This window comes from Marmota flaviventris, chromosome 13 (genome assembly GCF_047511675.1).
Source record: "Marmota flaviventris isolate mMarFla1 chromosome 13, mMarFla1.hap1, whole genome shotgun sequence".
NCBI classification, from domain to species: Eukaryota; Metazoa; Chordata; class Mammalia; order Rodentia; family Sciuridae; genus Marmota; species Marmota flaviventris.
The window spans coordinates 60,999,649-61,021,397 of record NC_092510.1 but is presented as its reverse complement, the minus strand read 5'-3'; the positions used below and the strand labels follow the sequence as shown (position 1 = coordinate 61,021,397).

The window sequence follows — 21,749 nt, the reverse complement described above, 5'->3', positions numbered from 1 at the left end:
TATTAAGAGTATTATTACAAAACCAAAAGGCAAATTCTAGTTTCTTCCACTTAGCAAATGACCACACAATGTTGCTGATCAACAGCATTATTCTTAGTTGGGGTAAATGAAAACTATCTATTTGATTGGGAAGTCTAAAAGTGACACATAAATTAGAAGGAAAATGTGATTTAAATAATAAACAGTTCAAAGAAGTGATGTGAAATGTAACTTCTCAAAATCAAATTCTAGTCAGCAGCCAACTCCAAAGTAGTTCTGCCAATAATGAAGGGAAAAAAATGTCTCTGGTATTAACAAAGGTAAGGGGATCAGACTTCTTTGCCTAATATCTGCACAGTAGAGAATGAATTATGCTGAAATGCAATTATATCATTCTGAACTTCAGGGTCTTAGGGAAACTTGCCATTTGTGATTTAAATGATCCATTGTTAGTATGTATGGGATATGGCTTAAGTGTGCCCCCCAAAGGTTCCTCTGCTGGTAACTCGATCCTCAGTGTTGGGTTTTAAGTGTTGGGATCTAATGCAAGATAATTAGGAAATTAGGGGTGCCATCCTCAGAAGGTGTTAATGCGGTACTTTTGGGACCCCATTTAGTTCCCTCAAGAGTAGGTTAATATAAAAACAGTCAGCCTGATCCCGGAATCTCTCTGCCTTCCTGCCATATCATGTGATCTCTTCTGTATACACTCCTGCCATCTGCCATGAAACTCACTAGAGCCCAAACAGATGGGACCACCGGATCTTGAAATTTCAGTTAAAGAAGTCTATTTTATAAAGTACCCAGTTTCAGGCATTTTGGTATAGCACAGAAAACAGATTGGCATAGGTCAGTAAAGGATATGGGAACTGATCGCCCCAACACAATGTGGAGAAGGGAAGGAGGAAGAAGGCAAAACATTGATCCTTTCCCAATAAATCCTTTCCCAGTGACAAGACAATCCTAAGAAGGAAGCACACATCAATCCTAAAAATGGCAGTCCCTGGATAAACATTGATCCTTTACTATACAATAACCCCTGGAGGAAAAAAGATAAGCACTGAGACCCTCCATTCCTGCCCAGTAAAAACAAATTTCAAATTCTCACAACCTATTTCCAAAGTGCCCAAACTGACATGTTCTGTCAATAATTAAGTCACACCTCAGTGTAATCTATAAAACCCAGGCCCCTCTTATAACCAGTGGCTGTTTTCTACCCAGAAAATGAGCCCCTCTGATGCCTTACTCCACTGCTGAATAAAAGGCCTTGCTGATCCATGAAGTCTGCTCTCATCCTGGTTATTTGTGCTTTCATTATGGTGCTGAAACCATTTTAATTATTTTTGCTTGTAAGCAAAACTTGTCTAACACTTAGTAAAATATAACAGGAGACAGAGGTGCCCTAAGAGCAGCAGTAATTTATGTGCTCTTGCATATTGGTGGTGGGAAAAGGTGAAGTCAAAGTAAATACATCAATATTGATATTTCATCCTGATATCTCATTTCTCAGGCTTAAATTGATATGGATAGACATGGATAGATGATTAGAAAAGCTACAGAATTTTGGAATCTAAGTAGCTATTCAAGGAGGAATTTTTTAAAAAGTACTTTGACACTTTAAAAGCATTCCATTCCTTTATTCTTGCATTTTTTGAAGTTGATCAGAGGTGAAGGGGATGTGCTTGAGGAGTGGGAAATAGTGGAAGGGAGCTGCTCTTTGAAAGCAGGGACTTAGGGAGAGTGCAAACTTGTGTTAGGGTCGCCCAAGCAGAAGCATACATTTTGCAGCATGAACCTTGGAACAGAAAGGAAGCAGTAAAGTACAAAATCCAAATTCTTTAACTTATGAATTACCCGTTTTCAATTCAATTCCCTGGTACCTAAGGCATTTCCTTCCCTTCTCAGCACTTAATCTCTGCCCTGCTGCTAAGTCCAGACTTAGAAAATAGAAAATGTATAAAGCTAAAGAGTTTAAAAGCCTTTGGGAAAACCAATTTTTGGTATCCTCCTCCCTATATTTCTGATTTCAAAACTAACAAGAGAAAAGACTCTGACTGTCTTAATCTGAGTGTAGATTTCACTGAATGTATATCTTTTTTAAAAATTATGATTGAAGAAGTAACATTTTTTATATTTTTAAAACTTGAAAATACATAAAAGGCATGCCTCTCAATTTTTTTAAAAAAGCATATTTGTGGGTATTGATTAGCAAACTTTCTGTAGGGAAAGCAAGTATTTTTAGCTCTACAAGCCACTGTACAGTCTGCCCTGGTAGCATAACAGCAGCCAGTGTCTGTATATGGTAAATTAACAGGTGTAGCTGTGTTCCAATATAATTTTTATTTACAATAACAGTAGAAAATGAAAAAGAATTAAATACTGATACATTCTATAACACAAACTTAAAAAATAAGGTAATGGAAATGAAAGAAGCTAGCTACAAAAGATCATATGATTCTTTTTTTTATTGGCATAAAATCTTTACAGACAAAGTAAATTAATGATTGTCAGATACTAGGAAGGGTTAATAAAAGTTACTGCTAATGAATACAAGGGATTTGGATTTTGCATGTTGAAAATGTCCTAAAATTAGATTATGGTTATAATTGCACAATTCTAAATATACTTTAAAAACATTAACTGTAGATTATAATTGGATGGACATTATTATCCAAAGTACATGTATGAAGACACAAATTGGTGTGAATACACTTTGTATACAACCAGAGATATGAAAAATTGTGCTCTATATGTGTAATAAGAATTGTAATGCATTCTGCTGTCAAATATAAATAAAAATTAATTTTAAAAAGTGAGCATTATGGAATAACAATTATATCTCAAGAAAGCTATTAAAAACAGTGGATTGAATTTGACCTGTGAATCTGAATATGCTGACTTCTACTCTAGGGTAATTTCTGAAGTAGGATTATTTAAAATCTCATTTTGAGTCTAATTTTTATTATCTGTTTCATTTTTTTTTCTCTTTTTGAAAGTATGCTTTGTCCAAATCCCTCCAAATAACTCTTTCCCTGTTATGCAGTTCAGGGGAATGCCTGGTTCCAGGGAAGGGAAAAGAGACGACCAAGCTCTCTAGGGCCTGTCCTCACTTGCTGTGCGACAAAGAGAACAGGGTTTCCTGCTGGTGGGAAGAGGAATTTAAAGATAGAATAAGGACCAGAGAAGAGAATTTGAATGCTAGTTTTTAAGCTTTGCAATAAGTTCTTCTTAACTTCTGGAGGGAAATGGAAGTAGTGGGAGGATTCTGGGGCAAGAGCCCCACCAGGACAGCTCTGTGGAGACGCAGTGAGCATGCCCCTGTCTACAGTGTTACCTTGCTTTACCTTCTCTCTCACACTGGAGCCCTTGCCATCCTGGAGAGCAGAGACACCCTTGGAACCGGTCGCACGTCTCCCCATTAGTGCAGCTGCACCTCAGTTTACAATCTGGCCCATAATAACCACGGAGGCATGCTGTAAACGAAGACATCACAACCACTGTTAACACAGGGGAAGGAGGAAACAGAGGCTGAGAGTAACTGGTTCTAGTTTTCCCTCCCAGCTATCAACTGTGCTGATTCATATAAGGTAGTATGTGATTGATGTGAATTACCAGGAACTTAAAAGGTTGGAGAGTTCTGCTTCCAAAGAGTTGAATAAGTTCCTACCAGAAAAAAAAAAATAATAATTGAAAGCACTGAAACGTAGAAAAAAAGAAAAAAGAAAGAAAAACAGAGAAACTGAAATTTGAAAGACATAATGGTATGTTTCTCATTTTTCAGCTTTTTGCTTAATTCTTGGGTACAACTGACACCACACAGGGTGATTAAAATTCCGAAGAAAACCTGTAGTCTTACTGGCCTGACAAATCAGAGGACAGAGCTGGGACAACTACAGCCACTGGAAAGTAAGAGGGAAAACCTCAGAAAGGGAGAATCAGAGAGAAGACTCAAATCTTTGGCTGACCCTTGAACCACACATATTCAGGACCGATTCAAAGTAGCCCAGCTAAAGATTAAAGAGCTGACCTGAGTTTGACCTGACGACTAAGAGTCAAAGTTTGCAGCTCAAGTTCTACCTAGTTAATTGCTTATGAAAGTAAAACAAAATCAACATTCCTCAAAGGAATCAAAGCAACTCTGGAGGCTGACGCAGGAGGATAGCAAGGTCAAGTCCAACCAGGGCAACTTAGAGAGACCTTGTCTCAAAATTAAAAATAAAAGGGGCAAAGGGTGTAGCTCAGGGGTGAAGCACTGTTTACAGTACTTAGTACTATAAACATGTAGGTCAGTGGATCAGAGAGCCCATAAATAAATCCACGTATTTACTATCTAATGATTCTACACAGGTACCAAGAACACAAAATGGGGAAAGGATAATCTCTTTAACAAAAGATGCTGGGAAACTAGATAACCACAAGAAAAAAATTAGATCTCCATCTCTCCACATAAACAAAAATCAACTCAGGGTAAATTAAAGACTAAAGCATAAGACCTGAAATTATAAAACTACTAGAAGAAAACATTCTGAAAATCTTTTTGACACCAGTCTGGGCAATTTTGTTTTGTTTTATTTTGACATGATCCCCAAAGTACAGAAAACAAATGCAAAAAATAGACAAATAGGATTGTATCAAATTAAAAATCTTTGACACAGCAAAGGAAACAACAGAGTGAAGAAGCAATGAATAGAATAGGAGAATGTATTTCCAAACTATACATCTGATAAGGGGTTAATATCCCCAATACATAAGGAACTCAACTCAAAAGCAAGAAATTAATCTGATTAAACATGGGCAAAACAGGTTAATGAATGGAGTTGGAGAACATCATCCTAAGCAAAGTAAGCCAATCCCCAAAACCCAAAGGCCGAATGTTCTCTCTGATAAGTGGATGCTGACCCATAATTGGCGGGGAGGGCATGGGGAGAATGGAGGAACTTTGATTGGGCAAAGGGGATAGAGGGGATGGGAGGAGGCATGAGAGCAAGAAAGATGGTGGAATGAGAAGGACATCATTACCTAGGTACATGTATGATTGCTCATATGGTGTGACTCTACATCATGTACAACCAGAGAAATGAATAGTTGTGCTCTATTTGTGTATAATGATTGAAATGCATTCTGCTGTCATATATAACTAATAAGAACAAACTTTAAAAATGCCCCCAAAATGGGCAAAGAATCTGAATAGACATTTCTCAAAAGATAACATACAAATGGCCAACATGTATATGAAAAACTGCTTGATAACGCTGATTGTCAGGGAAGCACATTTCAACAATGAACTATCACAACCTGTTAGAATAACTATTATCAATAAGACAAGAGATAAGTGTTGGTGAAGATATAAAGAAAAGGAAGCCCTTGCACATTGTTGATAGGAAAGTAAATATGAAAAACAATGTGGAAATTTCTTTTAAATATAAAAAATAGAACTCCCATATTGTTTTAGTCAACCTTTTCACTGCTGTGATGAAAACACTTGGCAAGAAGAATTTTAGAGGAAGAATGTTTATTTTGGAGCTCACGGTTTCGGAGGTTTCTGTCCATAGATGGCTGGCTCCCTTGCTATGGGACCAAGATGAGGCACAATGTCAGGGCAGAAGGACACAATGAAGGAAAACAGCTCGAGAGCTTAGGGAAGGACAATCAGGAAGCAGAGAGACAGCTCTTGCTCACCAGGGACAAAATATAAACCCCAAAGGCACATCCCCAGTGACCTAAATCCTCCAGTCACACCTTATCTGCCTATAGTTACCACTCAGTTAATCCCTATCAGTGGATTAACACACTAATTAGGTTAAAATTCTCATCACCCTACCATTTCACCTCTAAACTTTCTTGAACTGTCTCACACATGAGCGTTTGAAGAACACTTCATATCTAAACCATACCACATGTGATCCAGTAATCTTACTTTCTGGAAATGAAATTGATATCTCAAAAAGGTATGTGCTCTCCCATATTCCTTATAGCATTTCACACACACACACACACACACACACACACACACACACAGGAGTAATATTCATCCCTAAAAATGGTAGGAGATCCTGTTATTTTTGAAAACATGGTTAAATCTGGAAGATACGATGTAAATGAAATAAGCCAGGCGCAGCAGGGCAGAGACTACATGATCTCTCATAAGTGGAATCTAAAAAAGTCAAACTCATAGAAGCAAAGTCCAATAGTGGATACCATCAACTGGGGGTAGGAGAGGGCAGGATGTTGGTCAAATGGTGCAAAGTTTGTTTTGCAGGATGAATAGTTCTGGAGATGTACAGCATAGTAGCTGCAGTTAATAAACACTATATTGTGCATTTGAGATTTTCTAAGAAAATAGGTCTTAAATATTGTCATCACAGACACAAAAAGATAATTATGTGAGGGAACAGAGATGTTAGTTAACTTGATAACTGTAATCACCAAATGCTTGAATAAGGTCCATAGACGATAAGATCATAACTTTTTCATTTTTGAACCTTGGTTTGGATCTGACCCCCAGACTGATTTTTGTGGTTCACTGAAATACAACAAACACACACATCTTCCAAGATCTTCTTATTCAAAGAGTGATCTAAAATTCAACAGAAATAGAAGCATCTGGGAGCTTGTTAGAATGCAGAACCTCAGGCCCCATTCCAAACCTACCAAATCACAACCTGTGTTTTAATACAATCCCCAGGTGATGTGTCTGAGATACACTATGACATGCACAGTCTCGTTATGAAAACATCATTTCTCTTGAATGAAAACATCTGTGATTTAAAACCCTGTATCCTAGCAACAGATGGTTGACTGTGCTGTCCAGGTGGGTCCTACTTTGATTCCCAGCAAAATGCATCTCCTTTGCACACCAGCTAGAATGTTTTACCATTAAGGGAGTGACCAGTGCATACCTTCATTGCACTGCAGACCCTTCCAGCCTGTGGCACAGGAACAGCCATAAGGGTCTGGGAGACAGAACACATAGGACTTGCATCCCTCTGGTCCACTACACTTTTCTTGACAAGTTCTGCCGAATGTGTGTAGTTCACAAGCTTTGGGGGAAAAAAAAAAAAAAGCTGATTGAGAGTCCAATTACAACTACTTGAAATGAAGGATTTTTTTTTTTTTTTAAGGAATCTCTCAGGCAGGTGAACAGAAAAGGTAGTCTGATCTCAGCCAAGGCTTGGGCAGGATGAGCACACATTTATGGCCCATTTTACACACAGTCATACTGCCTCACAGACAGGATATCAAGGCTGCCACTCGGTTTCACAAGTTATACACTGCACAAACCAAGGTGATAACATTCACATTATAGGCATCATGGATTTGTGTATTCGTTATAGCTTTAGAGTGGCTGGTAATAAAGCATCTTTTGGAAAGGGTATCATTTTTTAATTCTTGCAAAGGCAGCATATAGACTAATAGAAGCCATTTAGCTTCCATTCTTGATGCCCAGATTTAGAATTCTAGATCCAATTAGTGATTGCTTTTTAAATCCACAGCTTACTCACCAAGGACTCTCTACTTACCCTTCTCACATGTCCTTCCCATAAATCCAGGAGGGCAAATGCATTCCCCAGTATCTTCATGGCAGACACCATTATTCATACAAGCAGTACAGACACGCTGACATTCAGGTCCCCACTTCTGAGCTTTGCATCCTTTTTTATGAGAAACAAGGTAGTGGTGAGCAAAGTACAATCACTCAACAAACATTTACTGAGCACCCATTATGTGTCAATCATCTTAGTGGACATGGGTAAATGAAGATAAAATAGCCTCTGCTCCTCACCATAATAGTCTAACATAGGAGATATATCTAAACAGTAACTAATGATAGAAACAAAGACAAGAAATACTAACTCTTATCTTGCAGGTACAAGAGGGCACAAATGAAAGCTTCCCAGAGGACATGGGATAGGAGTGGAATTTGTAGGACCACCTTAGCAGCAAAAAGCACAGGACTGGAAAACGTGTGGCAGGCAAAGGCAAGGCATGGGAAAAGAGTCTGGCATGTTCAGGGAGCTGCAGGTGCCATTAGAGACTGTAGCCTTATTTTTTAAAGTGTAATCCCTGACAGGCAGCATCTCCATCACCAGGGAATCTCATAGAAATGCAAACTTCAGACAGATCCTCTACCCACAACCTACTAAATGAGAAACTCTGGTGTCTGCCTAGTAGTCTATGCCTAACGAGCCTTTGCAGTGTTCCTCACGTATGCAAGAGTTTGAGAACCACTGGTCTTGAGTACATGAAGGAGGGATAAGGCTAAAAAGGAAGAGCATCCACCCCTTTGTGAGCTGGGAAGTATACAGCAAACAAGTGAAACAAGAGACACAAGCCAACAGCACAAGGATGGGGAATTCAAGAATCATCTTTCCTGATTATTTCCCTCCAATAGTTGGATATTTTAAGTTGTTCGTGAGGTCTGAGGATACCTTCTTATATAAGAAACACCCAGCAGGTCTGGGATGATGCTTTGTGGTCAGGAATTTGGTTTCATTTCTCATTTAGAAGGAATTAGTCTTTGTCCCTGAATGTTAATCTCACAGAGGTGAGCTTGGACCTGTGCCTATAGCGGATGCAACCTGACCATCTCTTATGTCAAGGATGCCTGGCTATCGGTATTCTAAAATAATCAAGAGAGATTATTCTCTCCTGTCAACAGAGACCATTTCTTACAGCCTTCCACATAATAAAGCCACAAATTGTGGAAAATCCAATATTTATATTCCTCAATAAAGAGAGGAAGGGTCTGTACAATTAACGATTTCTCAAGAGCCAGACCACAGGCTGTTTAAAATGATGGCAGACAGTGTAGATGAAACTGTCCTCCAGCTCCGTGCCTACCCATGGAGCTAACCCAGACTCACTCCTGATCCCAGAAAGGAGGAAAAAATAAAGCTTCAGGGGACAATAGGGTGATCTCTTAGGGATGGAGAAGTCAGGACTTTGTTGATAACCAACAAGTATGCAATTAGGCATCTGTGATTTTCTTCAAAACCTTGTGATTCTGTATTTTAAGATAACAATATTCCTGGCACAAAGAAAAAAAAAACTACTGTGAAAATTTTTTTGTCAGGGAGAAAATTTATACTGAAAAGAAATGCAATAAATGTAACCAATGTTATTTTTTTTAAATATTTATTTTTGTAGTTGTAGTTGGACACAATAACTATTTATTTATATGTGGTGCTGAAGTTCAAACTCAGGACCTTGCACGTGCGAGGCGAGTGCTCTACCGCTGAGCCATAACCCCAGCCCCACCAATGTTATTTTTAATACAAAATCTTTTAAGCTCCTAGGCTACAGTTCATCCCAGAAAGATACTCTCCAGCTATATGAGGGGAACAAAAGCCTTCAGCTTCCCTCATTTCTTACTAATATCAAAGAAATCATACTGGGGGAAATATTCTCAAATAGGATGATTTTGGCCCAATTCAAACTTCCTTAGATTGACTTCAGATATTAGCAGTGCTTCTTAAATAGTTTCATTAAAATTCCTTGACAGTATAAGGGGGAGAGAGCACACACTCCAGGCAATCAGGACATCAAAAATGTGTTTTAAGTCTTTTGCTTTATCTTGAAAATTCAGGTGGGTTTCAAGTTTTAGTCTACACTAAATTTTATTTGTTCTCACATTAAAAAAAAATCAACAACTTAAGCTCATCCCACTGTGATGTTGTAACATACTAAAAAATACTTAACTGGTCTCTGCCCCTGGTTCCCAGCACACAGCTCCTAAAATCCTTGGAATCTCCAAAGTAATGACTTCCCTATGTATGCTAATGAGGTGAGTGGCAGCCAGGAAGCCCTAAACAGCTTCACAACAGGAGCTGATCACCAGAAAGACCAAAGCATCATGTGAGAGTTGGGACACTCAGTACCACCCCCCGCCCCCAATCTTCAGAAAGGGGGTAAGGGCTGTAGGCCCAAGTCCAAGTTCATCAGTGTGAGATCAACATTCAGGCACAAAGGCACCAATGGCCATTGATTCAAATAATCACACCTGCCTAAGGGAGCCTCTATGAGATCCAAAAGGACAGGGTTCAGAGAGCTTCACATTGAAAGGTTCCTAGAGGGTATCTGTGCCCTATGTATCTCTTCCTCACAGTTGCTCATTTGTTTCCTTTGTAATATTCTCAATAATAAACTAGTAAATGTGAACATTTCTCTGAGCTGTCCTAGCAAATTAATCAAACATGAGGAAGAAATCTTGAGAAACTTTGATTTACAGCCAGCCAGTCAGAAGCACAAGCCATAACCTGCGGCTGGCAATTGGCATTTCAGATGAGAGCAGTCTCATGGAACTCAGCCCTTAGTAGGTGGGATCTGATGCCACCTCCAGGTAGACAGAGTCAGAACTGAGTTAAATTGTACGATACCCAGCTGATGTTCACTGGAGAATTGCTTGGCATACAGGTTTAGTGAGAACAGAGAATAGGAAAACCATTCCATTGTCAAACAACCATGTATCAATCTGAAGTTTCTGATGTTCCTAGACAAGGATCCCCATTACCCCAGACCCTAAGTTCCTTGGGAACATGGGAGTGAATCAGACTAAAAACTATCTAAATGTAATGAATGAAAATCATTTACTTGCCATTCACATTTGTTTATCTAATTCCATATGTAATTCTGACTGGTAATTACCCAAGGGACAGGGATTTATATTGTTATACTCTTCTCAACACTAATACAATGCTTGGTCTAGAGTTATTATCAATACATTGTACTGAATGAATTAATTTATTGAATGAATTAACTTATTTATTAAGTTATGTTATCTTCATGAATCATAGATAGTATTCGGAAGAATGATAGCAGCTCATGTACTTAGACCTGAAGACCTGAATATTTAATATCACAACTAACCTAATTTTTCCCCAAGAGCTGGGAAAAAATCCAGGACAAATCTTCTGCTTTCTGTAGATAAATTTCATGTAAAAATTGCTAATGGAAAGTCCCACTTCAATAGTTATAACAGGTAAAAAATGTTTTCACTAGCTGAGTGTGGTGGTATACACTCCTGAAATTCCAGTTAATTGAAAGGCTAAGGCAGAAGGATCTCAGGTTCAAGACCAGCCTTGGCTACTGAGACCCTATCTTAAAATAAAAAATGTAAATAACTGAGAATATAGCTCAATGGTAAGGCATCCCTGCTTCAATCGAAGGAAGGAAGAAAGAAGGGAAGAAAGGAAGGAAGGAAGGAAGGAAGGAAGGAAGGAAGGAAGGAGAGAAAGAAAGAAAGAAAGAAAGAAAGAAAGAAAGAAAGAAAGAAAGAAAGAAAGAAAAGATATTTGAGAGTTAAATGACCTGGAAAATGTGGGATTTTTAGAAAACAATGTTTAACTAGAGGTTAACCCAGTTCACCCCACCCCACAGCAGACACTTTTCAGGGAGATTATCCTGCTCATTGCAATCCCCCTTTTAATAGGAATGATTCTGCTATTCATGTGTGAGCCCCTAATGTCTAACTATAGCATGTGGCTCCTCTCTCTTGCCCATAACCCCTTAATCTAGGCTGATAGAAATCAGATATATGTTAGGATGATCCCATCTTTTCTCCTGGGAATTCAAGATCTGAAAGGAAAGTACATTGTGGGAGCTAAGGTACAGTAATGGCAGCATCCTAGAGAGAAAGCACTCCCCATTCCCCCACCACTGAGCTTCCATCTTTCCTGGAACTTGCTTCTTGTTTTTTTTTTTCATCAATTCTCTAAGAGTCTTTGTTGTCTTTCCAACCAATCCCTGTTTTTCTTGTTAAGTAACAAGAATAGGTTTCCTTCCTTAAAACTGAAAGTCCTGCCGGGCACAGTGGCACATGCCTGTAATCCCAGTGGCTCAAGAGGTTAAGACAGAAGGAGCGCAAGTTCTCTGAGGCGCTAAGCAACTCAGAGAAACCCTGTCTCTAAATCAAATACAAAATAGAGATGGGGATGTGGCTCAGTAGTCAAGTGCCCCTGAGTTCAATCCCTGATACAAAAATAAATAAATAAATAAATAAAATAACTGAAAGCTCTAACACTACACCATCACAGGGGGTGGCCTTACAATCACTTACTCCGGACTATCAGCCTGGTGAAGGCCGATGTGAAGAGGTTTCCTCCTATGTACCTGGCGGAGTACACTCCAGCATCCTGGGGCTCAGCACGATGCAGGTTCACTTCTAAAATATCAGGTACTTCGTGCCGAGGCACAGAGTGGATAAAGGAACCTGATGAGAGAGAAAAGCAGGAACAATAGGTTGTACTCAAACACTCCTATTTCCTCATCTATCCTTGCAATCAAACCATCTCACATTTTACATGGATGAATTTGGGCCTTATCATATGATGATGGTCTTTTATTGTGTAGAATGTCATGCACATTCATGAGTGTACAGTGTGAATTTGAACACCCTCCCCCTTTACTTAGGTAACCAGAGAACCTAAGAAGGCTTCTATCAGCCAGAACTGAATCAACTTGCATCATCATAGCTTTACGGCAAACATCTGCCCCTGAAAACCACAACAGGATAATGATCCAGTACATCATCTGTGTTATCTGATGCCCCGCACCCTGGTTCTGGAAGGAAGTGAAACATGTACTCACCATTTTTGTAAATCACTGCATCTTCTTCCTTAATTAACACCTTTCTGAAAGATATAGTCACATTATCTCCCCTGTCCACAGTCATAGTCAACGTAGCTGGTAGGAAGGAAGCTTTTGAAAGAGACAACAAATACCAAAAATGACATCACACATTTTCCCCAAGGAACAGTAGAACACCAAATTTCGAAAGATGAGACCTGGCATTTGCTAGGAGTCAGCTGGTTTTTATGATATGGAAAACAATGATGGCTACTAGATTTCCATCTTTCTTAAGATCTTTTTGAAAATTCTGACAAAAGAAATGGTCATTTTTTCTGTAAAAATAAAGATATATATACAATAGACATATAGATAATTATCCTATGCAATTGATTGGAGAGGCAAGGACTGTTAACATCTAATACCCACCGAAGTCCTGACATTAACTATAAACTATATACTAATCATAAATCTGCCATTCTCTTCCAATTCCTACTGAGTTTCCTCAAAGTGGAAAAGAACATGAATAGAACATGAATTTCCTCAAAATGAAATGAGCACATCTGCCACATGGCTTTTCCCTTGGTCCTTGGGTGTGATGGTAGTTGCTTCTCAAACTAATTCTAATTCCTTTAGAATGCTCCAAGCATTTCCCAAAATGGAATGAGCACAATGCTGGACTAATGAAATATTGAACAGTAAAGGATGAAACCTAATATCTTATTTTTCTATCCTTTAATTATATATGTGTGAACTGACATAGTTATGGAACTGGACAGTACTGGGGGAAAATGGAACATTATTCTATCTTTGACTTATAAATTCAGAGTCAATTCATTGAAAACTTCTGTTGCTATGCCAACACTGGAATACAATATTGCCTGAGACCTTTGGGTTATTGGAAAAGATGGTGAATATAATCTTGTCACATTCTCCCAGCTGCAAGAGTTTCTGAATTCCTTTAATTTATACCATAATCTGCAGAGAACCACACTCAGTGGAATGAGGAACGATTAACTTTAGACTTGTAAAATTAAACAATGTAAAATATAAGGATTACCACTAAAAGAAGGGAAACAGTACATATAATTTTATTAAACATGGAGGGCAAGAGAGAATGTAAGTAAACAAAGGAATAAAATGAAAATACACAAAGCCAAAGAAAATCATGGTGGAGAAAAGACAGAAAAAAGATGGCAGAAGACATGCAAAATACATGGTTTGAAAAATTGAACAACTCAGAATGAATTAAAATAAATATGTAACCATGTACTATTTTCATGAGCTATACATAAAGACAACTCAGGTTGAGAATAAGGGGATAGAAAAATAGGTACTGAACTAACTAAAAGAAGCTAAGCTTTGCAACATTAATATAAAAAAAATTACTAAGGCCAAAACTTTTAGGGATAAAGATGGTCTTTACATGAAAAAAAAAAAAAAAACAATCCACCATTCTAATAAGTCTCATTACAAGATGTCATTCTCATATCTTGTTCAGGAAGATACAATAATCCTGAAATTGTACACATACATAACAATACAGCTTCAAAACTCATGAAACAAAAACTATTAAAGGAAGAAACTACAAGCATACTGGAAACTTTCAGAAACTGGTCAAATGGAAAAATCACTATGCAAAAACATAGAAGATTTGAAAAACACCATTAAAATGTGTTGAATATTCATGGGATCCTTACCCAGCTATCTCAATACATGTTATTTATAAGTGTTTTACCTCCCTATGAAGCACAAAGCACATCTCCATGAATAACAAATTTCTAGAAGTCAACAGCAAAATAACAAAACACCCCAAAATATGAATTCAAGAGTTTCAGCCAAGGGCCAAGATTTGAAGAATAGAGAGACTCCTGCTGAGGACCTTGTGCTTACTCAGCCAGTCATTGTGCCTTAGTTCTTGTTTCATCTGTGGCTTTCTGAAGGGGGCTTGAGAGAGACTGATTAAGAGCTGGACGCACCTCTGGTTTAGATAGCAATCCTGTGAGGGCAGAAGATGCCTCTGAACCATGCTCAGAAGGACTTGGTTTCTCTCCTATTGTCCTTGGCTGTGGGCTGACCCTGCTAAGTTGGGCATAGCATACTGCCAGGACTTCTCTGGGAGGCCAGGTATGTAAATATCTTTAATGCAGATGACAACCTGGGGCAAACCCAGAGGGAGCATAGAGTAGCCCTCCCATAGTATGAGATGCAAGACCTGGGTTTGATTCTGCCCTCTGCCACTTACTCATTCTTGAGTCACTTCACCTCTGCAAATCTCAGTTTTCTCATAATTTGGAAGTAGTAATATCTACTATAAAGGCTGTTAAGAATATTACATGATTGTTGGGCATAGTGGTGCGTGCCTATAATCCCAGCACCTTGGGAGGCTGAGGTAGGAGGATCACGAGTTCAAAACTAACCTCAGCAAAAGTGAGGCACTAACCAACTCAATGAGACCCTGTCTGTAAATCAAATACAAAATAGGGCTGGGGATGTGGCTCAGGTCAAGTACCCCTGAGTCCAATCCTCTGTACCCCCTCCCCCAAAAAAAGAATATTAAATGATGGATGCCAAGCCCCTGAGTTGCTAATAGAATCCTTTCAACAAATAAACAGCAACAGTGCTGAGCTGATATTTGTACTATAGATGTGAGTGGGAGCTTTCTTGATGGTTCTAAAATAAACTCACTGCAGGGAAGGCAGCAGGGATCAGGGAAGGGGGAAACTGGCTTTATGGGGCTCCTTTTCTCAGTGACTAAGTGCTTCATGAAGCCATTCTAACACATGAAATTCTTGCTCTCTGCAAAAGGTTTCTGGGCTCCTGAGAGAGTTTTTCCCCCATCCATTCCATGCCAGTTTTCCTTCCTATGTGGTTTGTTTATATTTTCTGGCCCTTTGTGCAAAGGTTATTTAGTTGACCATGGGACTTCTCACTCAGCACTGTATTCTGAAAAGGACCTGAGATTCTCCAGTAGGCTCAACTCCAATGTAGTTCTCCCTCCTACTCTGGCCCTTTTTTTATTTCAGACTTTGTACCTTTTAAAGCACCCTGCTTTCACACCAGCGCTCTGTTGCTGTCTAGTCCCTTGCCTCCTACATTCATGTGTCCAGGCTGACTGTCCTCTGCTGGGTACTAATGAGGAAGGGCTAACTTTCATGTTCTACTTTGAGCTTCCTGATGCACAGGAGCCTGGCTTGGGTTTAGTACACATATTGAGGTTGTGTGACTTTGGTGATCGTAAAAATAATAGTGCCTACCATGTACTAGGTACTGTGTCCTAAGCCCTTTAAGCAAACTAAATCTTCATAATATCCCTATAAGATGGGTACCACCATTATGTTAATTTTACAAAAGAGGAAACTAAGCTACAGAGAGTTTAAGTAACCTGTTCAAAGTCACATGAGAGCTCGGGAGACCAAGGATTTGAATCGGGGAAGCTGGCTCCAAGGGCTCTCATATATTACATAACATGAGCACTCAGAAGGGTTTCAAGTCCAAAGAGGGCTGGGGATATAGATCAGTTGGTAGAGTGTTCATCTAGCATGCACAGGGCCCTGGGTTCACTCCCCCGTACCATAAAGAAAAACTGGAGGAAAAAGTACACAGTAGTCAGTTATAAACAAAGATGTTTTTCATGGATTAAAAATAATTGATCTAAATTTCAGCTGTCTCCTTTAAATTTAATATTAGATCAATACTGATGGCAATAATGCAGTATTTCATCCACATCCACAATTATTTTGTCACAACAGCTTTGTGAAACTAGCACATCCTCAATTTACTCATGTCAGAGACAGTTAAGGACAGCACAGTCCCGTACCGAAAGCCTCCTAACTGAATAGGTGAAGAAGTTGAGACACGAACACAAGAGGTCCACACTCACTCCTTGGCACCAGCTCTGTCGGCCTGCACCCTTAGCTCTCGTCACTCATGTCCAAGTGCTGAGTTTCCTTCCTTCTCTTCCGCTTCTTTCCCCCACACCTCACCAGCTCCTACTCATTCATGGGTCTCCATGTAGATGTCTCTGGGGACCTTGCACACTTTCTAGAATCCAGGTCAGGTGGTCTCATGGCTACTCTCCAAATACCCTACCCTTCCCCCATCACATTCCTGCTCACGGTGAATGTCCCCTACCAGACTGTGTTCCAGGGGTATGTGGAGGCAGGACCTAGAGTGTTTTGAAAGGCAGCACAGTGATGGTTAGAGCCTGGCCTCAGGATGGGACCTGAGTTCGACTTCCAGGTCCAATGCTCACTAGTGAATGCGTTGAAACAATGATGAGCCTCATCTATTAATGAGTCTTAGTTGTGCTCCTCTGATTAGCATAAATGAGATGGCAGCATATATAATGTTGCCAGGGGAAATGTCAGGCACAGAAAAAGTATTCAGGAAATATTAACATTGCATCTCCATTAACATTGCAGCACAAGACAGACTCAAGAATAGTTATACGATGAAAAAAAAAAAAAAGAATGAATTTAATTTCAGGTTTTCCCATCTCCTTTATGCTTTTAATGTGTTTATTTGTGCTATTTGGATACAGATGGTTTCCCTCCATCAAACTCACAAGTCATGTTTGGGTAGTTTGATGTTCTTAATGTAAAGCTATTTCTCAAATGAAAACAGGAAGAAAAAAAAATAAACCCTGTGTCTTTTCTAATGGATTATTCTGAAATAGTTCTTTGGATCAAAATGTATTTATAACTTCCTACCCCCAAATGAAATCACCTGTGAGGTTTGAACAAACTGCTGTTGATTGTTTTGGATGAGGCCATTGATAAAAATGATTTGGCTATTTGGGATGTGTGAGCCAACATAAGCTGTGTTTTGGCACATCTCAGATGGATTTTCCACTTCCTCCCAGATGCACATGTCAGCAGAAGTGGGAATATACTGATGTTTATCCTCTCCTGCTGTGTCCCTGAGCAGGCATTTCTGAGATCCCAGGATGTTTTACTAGGGAATGAATAGCAGCATGAGGACAGTTGGGGAGGTTTTCTTGATTCACCATGATGGATATCACTTACGCTGTGCCATATCTCTCCTACTGGGTGGTCAATTAAAAAAAGCAGAACCAGTTCCCCAATCTGAGAGGCTGTTATTGCAACTACAGGAGAAAACATGCCATCTATTTTTCCATTTTGATTAAACCTCTGCAGTTATGTTAATACGTGATATTTAAAAATTCTACAATTGAGTAGGAAAATTAACAGTCCCACTAAATTATTACTCCAAGGCACCAAAATAAGAGTTGTTGAACATGTTCTGTGAACCAGATAATGTTGGTATTTTTATTTGATTCTTAAATTTGCTTGTGGTAAAATCTTTATCTTCCACTCTTTTTCAAATAAGGAAAAACTAGAACCCCAATTAAGTGATGTGCCTGAAGTCCTACCATTCAGTGCAGAGCTAGGATCAAACCCATGTCTGGCTGACTTCCACACTTCTACTCTGTGCCCTGGGTCATTTTGTAGGGTTGTAGAATTGTTTTCTTATTTAAAGAAAAAGTGCTCAAAGAAAGACAATTGTTATCATTGAGACCAATATACAAGGGTATAAATGTGAGGGTTACAAATATAGGCTCTGAAATCATATCATTAACTCTATTCTGCACATCGATGTATGCATGGGAATTAACATGTACACCACCTTATTTAAAACAGCAGAATTATGTAGGTATTATAACTATTTCACAGATGGTGATAAATGAGACTAACAGAAGTTAAATGACTTGCTTAAGGAAACACAGTTGGTAAGTGGTAGAGAATTCAAATTCAGGTAAGTATAGGTCTAAAAGCCAATCTCTCTTCACTATTGCTCACTATCCAAGCCTGCCTTGCCTTATCCTTTACCTGTGGTGATCTAGACTCTCAACTGGGAGACATTATTGCAGTTTATTTTTAACTCCCAATGGGGATCAATACATTTTACTATTTATATATTGTCAGGGGTAATCTTGGGAGAGCCTAAGAAGAACAGGGTGGTGCTCCTCACTTCACTTCCATGAAACCGTAGAGTAAAAATCTCATATCATCTTCATTCAGGACATGGACACTCAGCAGAACATTACTCTTTACACAAGTCAAATCCAAAATGACATATGAAAAATAATAGAGCTGACTTTCAGCCGTGATAGCTTTGGCACACCTCACATCCTTTGTTCAACCTCTCTTCCCTCACTGGAGGGCTGCATTCCTGGGAATTTCTGTTGTATGCTTTTCCCACTTGCTCTGGTGTCACTTAAAGGTGAACATTTCAGTTTTGGTAAGAAAATCCTTTCCTTCATTTGTAATGAATAGCGATGTTATCACTTTTGACCTTAAAATAAGCTTATTGCCCTCAAATTTTTTACTTACCACCATTAGCAAATTCAAAGAAATGTTTTCAGGTGGACCCCAGATACTAGCTAACTAAACTCTTGCTCCTCAAAATATGGTTTGTGGTAGAGCATTTTCTTATCACCCAGAACCTACTACCCAGAAGAGTCTCAGGACTCTTCCCTAATGACTGAGTCACGATCTGCATTTTAGCAAGACCCATAGTTGATCAATAAATATGTTCAACACTGAGAAACATGGACCTACAAATCCTGTAGATTCCTATATAAGAAACTAACAATGAGAAATGTGCAGAGGTGTGTTACTTATCTGGGTCAGCTTAATAATAATAATAATAATAATAATAATAATAATAATAATAATAATAGTTGTTGTTGTTATTATTATTATCATTATTATAAAACTAAATCCCCAAAGAGCTCACAATACCATTATTTTTTAAAATAAATTCTGAGCCTTTGTGTCTAGACAGTATTAATTTGGAAAGGACTTCTGTATTTTAGGTATCAGCAACCCAGAGAAGATGTCTGGATGAGAGGCTGGATCATTCCAAGGAGAGGGCATCACACACAGCTGGAATCCATGCTTGCTGCCACTTAAGTTTGCAATGCCCTCACTCTGAATCTTTTACTTGCTTTGGGAAATAAAATGAGGCATAATCATGGGTAATTCTGTGCCTACATTGTTCTCTTGCACTTCTACCATATTCATGAGATCATACCTAGGTTGGCCTGCTGCAAGATAATAGCCACATGGAACCGAGCCAAGTTGCCCCAGCCAAGGCTAGAGTGAAAAGCCTGCAGCCAGCCAACACCATGTATTAAGAAAGCCCCACCAAGGCCAACAGAGTCACTCATCAACCCAGCTGACAGCCTCACACTAAAATGCTCCATGTCATATGCCATTGTGATTACATTACACAATATAGTTGTGGCAATAGGTAACTGATACATCAAGTAACCAATTAAATTGAGCTACTTACTGATAGATATTTCCCTTTTGAAGATTTTATTTCTACATAATTTTCTCATGAAAATATTAACTTCTAGTATGAGCATTTAGGAAAAAACAAAACAAAGTATCAAATGAAAACTTAATGAGAAATCTCAAAATAACCAATAATTTGGCAATGGATTTTTTTGCCATAATTTTCATATGAAGACATGACTATGTTACATGTATACAATAAATGTCATAAAGTGAACCTATGATATATTTCATATCATGAACTAGACACCATGTCTACCGAGGGAGTTGGGCTGGATGGTCTTTTATGTCTATTATTCTAGGTACCAGAGACAGCAATCTTAGGTCCCGAGACAACAAAAAGGTCCTTGAGCTCTACACTCAGACAGCTCATGCAGCCTCTGAGGGAGCAGCTGCCAAAACAAAAGGTATGTGCTCCCAGTGGACCTCACCTGTCCACATTTAGGGGCATATTACCTTGTTGACGCATCTTCATGGTCCGTATCCTTATTGCCCGTCCTCGAACTCGCCCTTCACAGAAATAGGCGCCATTGATTTTACTAGCCTTTTCTCTCTTCCACACGACTTTTTTAGCCCATTCTCTGGTCACATCTTGGGTAACTTCCAGTGGATCTTGGTGCTGGTTCATTAAGGCTTCAAAGTCTCTCCCTATGGTGATGGGCTCATGGGGATGCCATCCAGAGGCGATGCAGGTGAGGGATGTTTCAGCATCAGATACAAGAGGTAGGGAATTAATCAAGATCAAGTCCATGGCACCTTCCACTGTTCCTAAAGGAAAAATGGAGAATAATGCATGCTGAAGGCCATTAACATGGCTCGTGGGGTAAACTAGTCTTGTCTAAAGTATTGTCTAAAAATAGATAGTCTTTCTAAAATTCCACTTGTCACCAAAGCTTCAAGACCCTTTATCACCCAGACCCTGCTAATTCCCTTGCCCCTCTGAATACCCTGGGGGCAATGCACTGTAAATCCCACCACCACCACAACAAGCCATGCACTATATATCTCTATGCACTATATTGCCTGAGACCTACTTGGGCACTCTGTAAATTCTTGTTGAGCTGAGATAAATTATACTAGAATTACTATCATTATTCATTATGACTAGTAATTATTATTAGTTATTATTGATGCTATGTAGTATTGCCAAAATAAAGTGTTATAAAGAAGCATCAACTGCATTCACTCATGCCAATGAAATAGAGCCTCATTTTTTAAAACTTCCCCAGTTTTACATTAAATTCTTCACAATGAGAGGGACAGTGACTAAGTGAAGTCTGCATTTTCCTCTGAACCTCATTTGCTTCCTCTTTAAAATGGTGACAAATTCAGAATTTTTGTGAAGATTAAATAACCTGCCAAGCACTGTCATATTCTGAATGCCCAGTGACCATATTTCATTTCTCTTTCTTCTGTTTTCAGAACACCTAGTCACAAACCTCACCCCCTTTCCAAGCATAAAAACAAAACCATGCCTGACCTTTAACATTCGTTCTATAAATGTATTCCATAAATGATAAAGCACACTTTAAAAAAAAACTTTGTTTTACTTTCTTGTTATTTCTCTCTCCACCCACCTACAACCCCCCAAATCTACCACATTCTTCTTCTCTATTGATTTCTAAAGTTTCTAACTTGAATAAATGGAATCTGTCTATTCTCTCCTTTATAAATGTGGAAATATCAGGGATGAAAAATATTTTCTAGCTCTGGTGATGGTTGACCCCAAGTTTACACAACATGATCAGCAGAATAGAAAGATCAAGCACATTCATTGGATGATGAGGACCCAACCGGAAACTCAAAGACCTCTATGTAGATATAAAGTTATTCAGGCAAGTTACACTCTGTTTAATTTAATATCCATTAAATTCTCCCAAC

General features: G+C 38.9%; 1 protein-coding gene across 2 annotated transcripts in view; it reads right to left on the bottom strand.

Moving 5' to 3' along the window:
• The window catches only part of Tek (TEK receptor tyrosine kinase), a 109,742-nt gene that overhangs the window by 46,986 nt on the left and 41,007 nt on the right, over positions 1-21,749 (bottom strand). For both annotated transcript variants that reach the window (XM_027930966.3, XM_027930967.3), the window contains exons 2-7: positions 20,325-20,636; positions 12,565-12,675; positions 12,035-12,187; positions 7,500-7,631; positions 6,879-7,019; positions 3,324-3,452 (exon numbers count right to left, since the gene is read on the bottom strand). In XM_027930966.3, the coding sequence (XP_027786767.2) occupies positions 3,324-3,452; positions 6,879-7,019; positions 7,500-7,631; positions 12,035-12,187; positions 12,565-12,675; positions 20,325-20,636 (978 nt within the window). The remainder of the gene's footprint in view (positions 1-3,323; positions 3,453-6,878; positions 7,020-7,499; positions 7,632-12,034; positions 12,188-12,564; positions 12,676-20,324; positions 20,637-21,749) is intronic.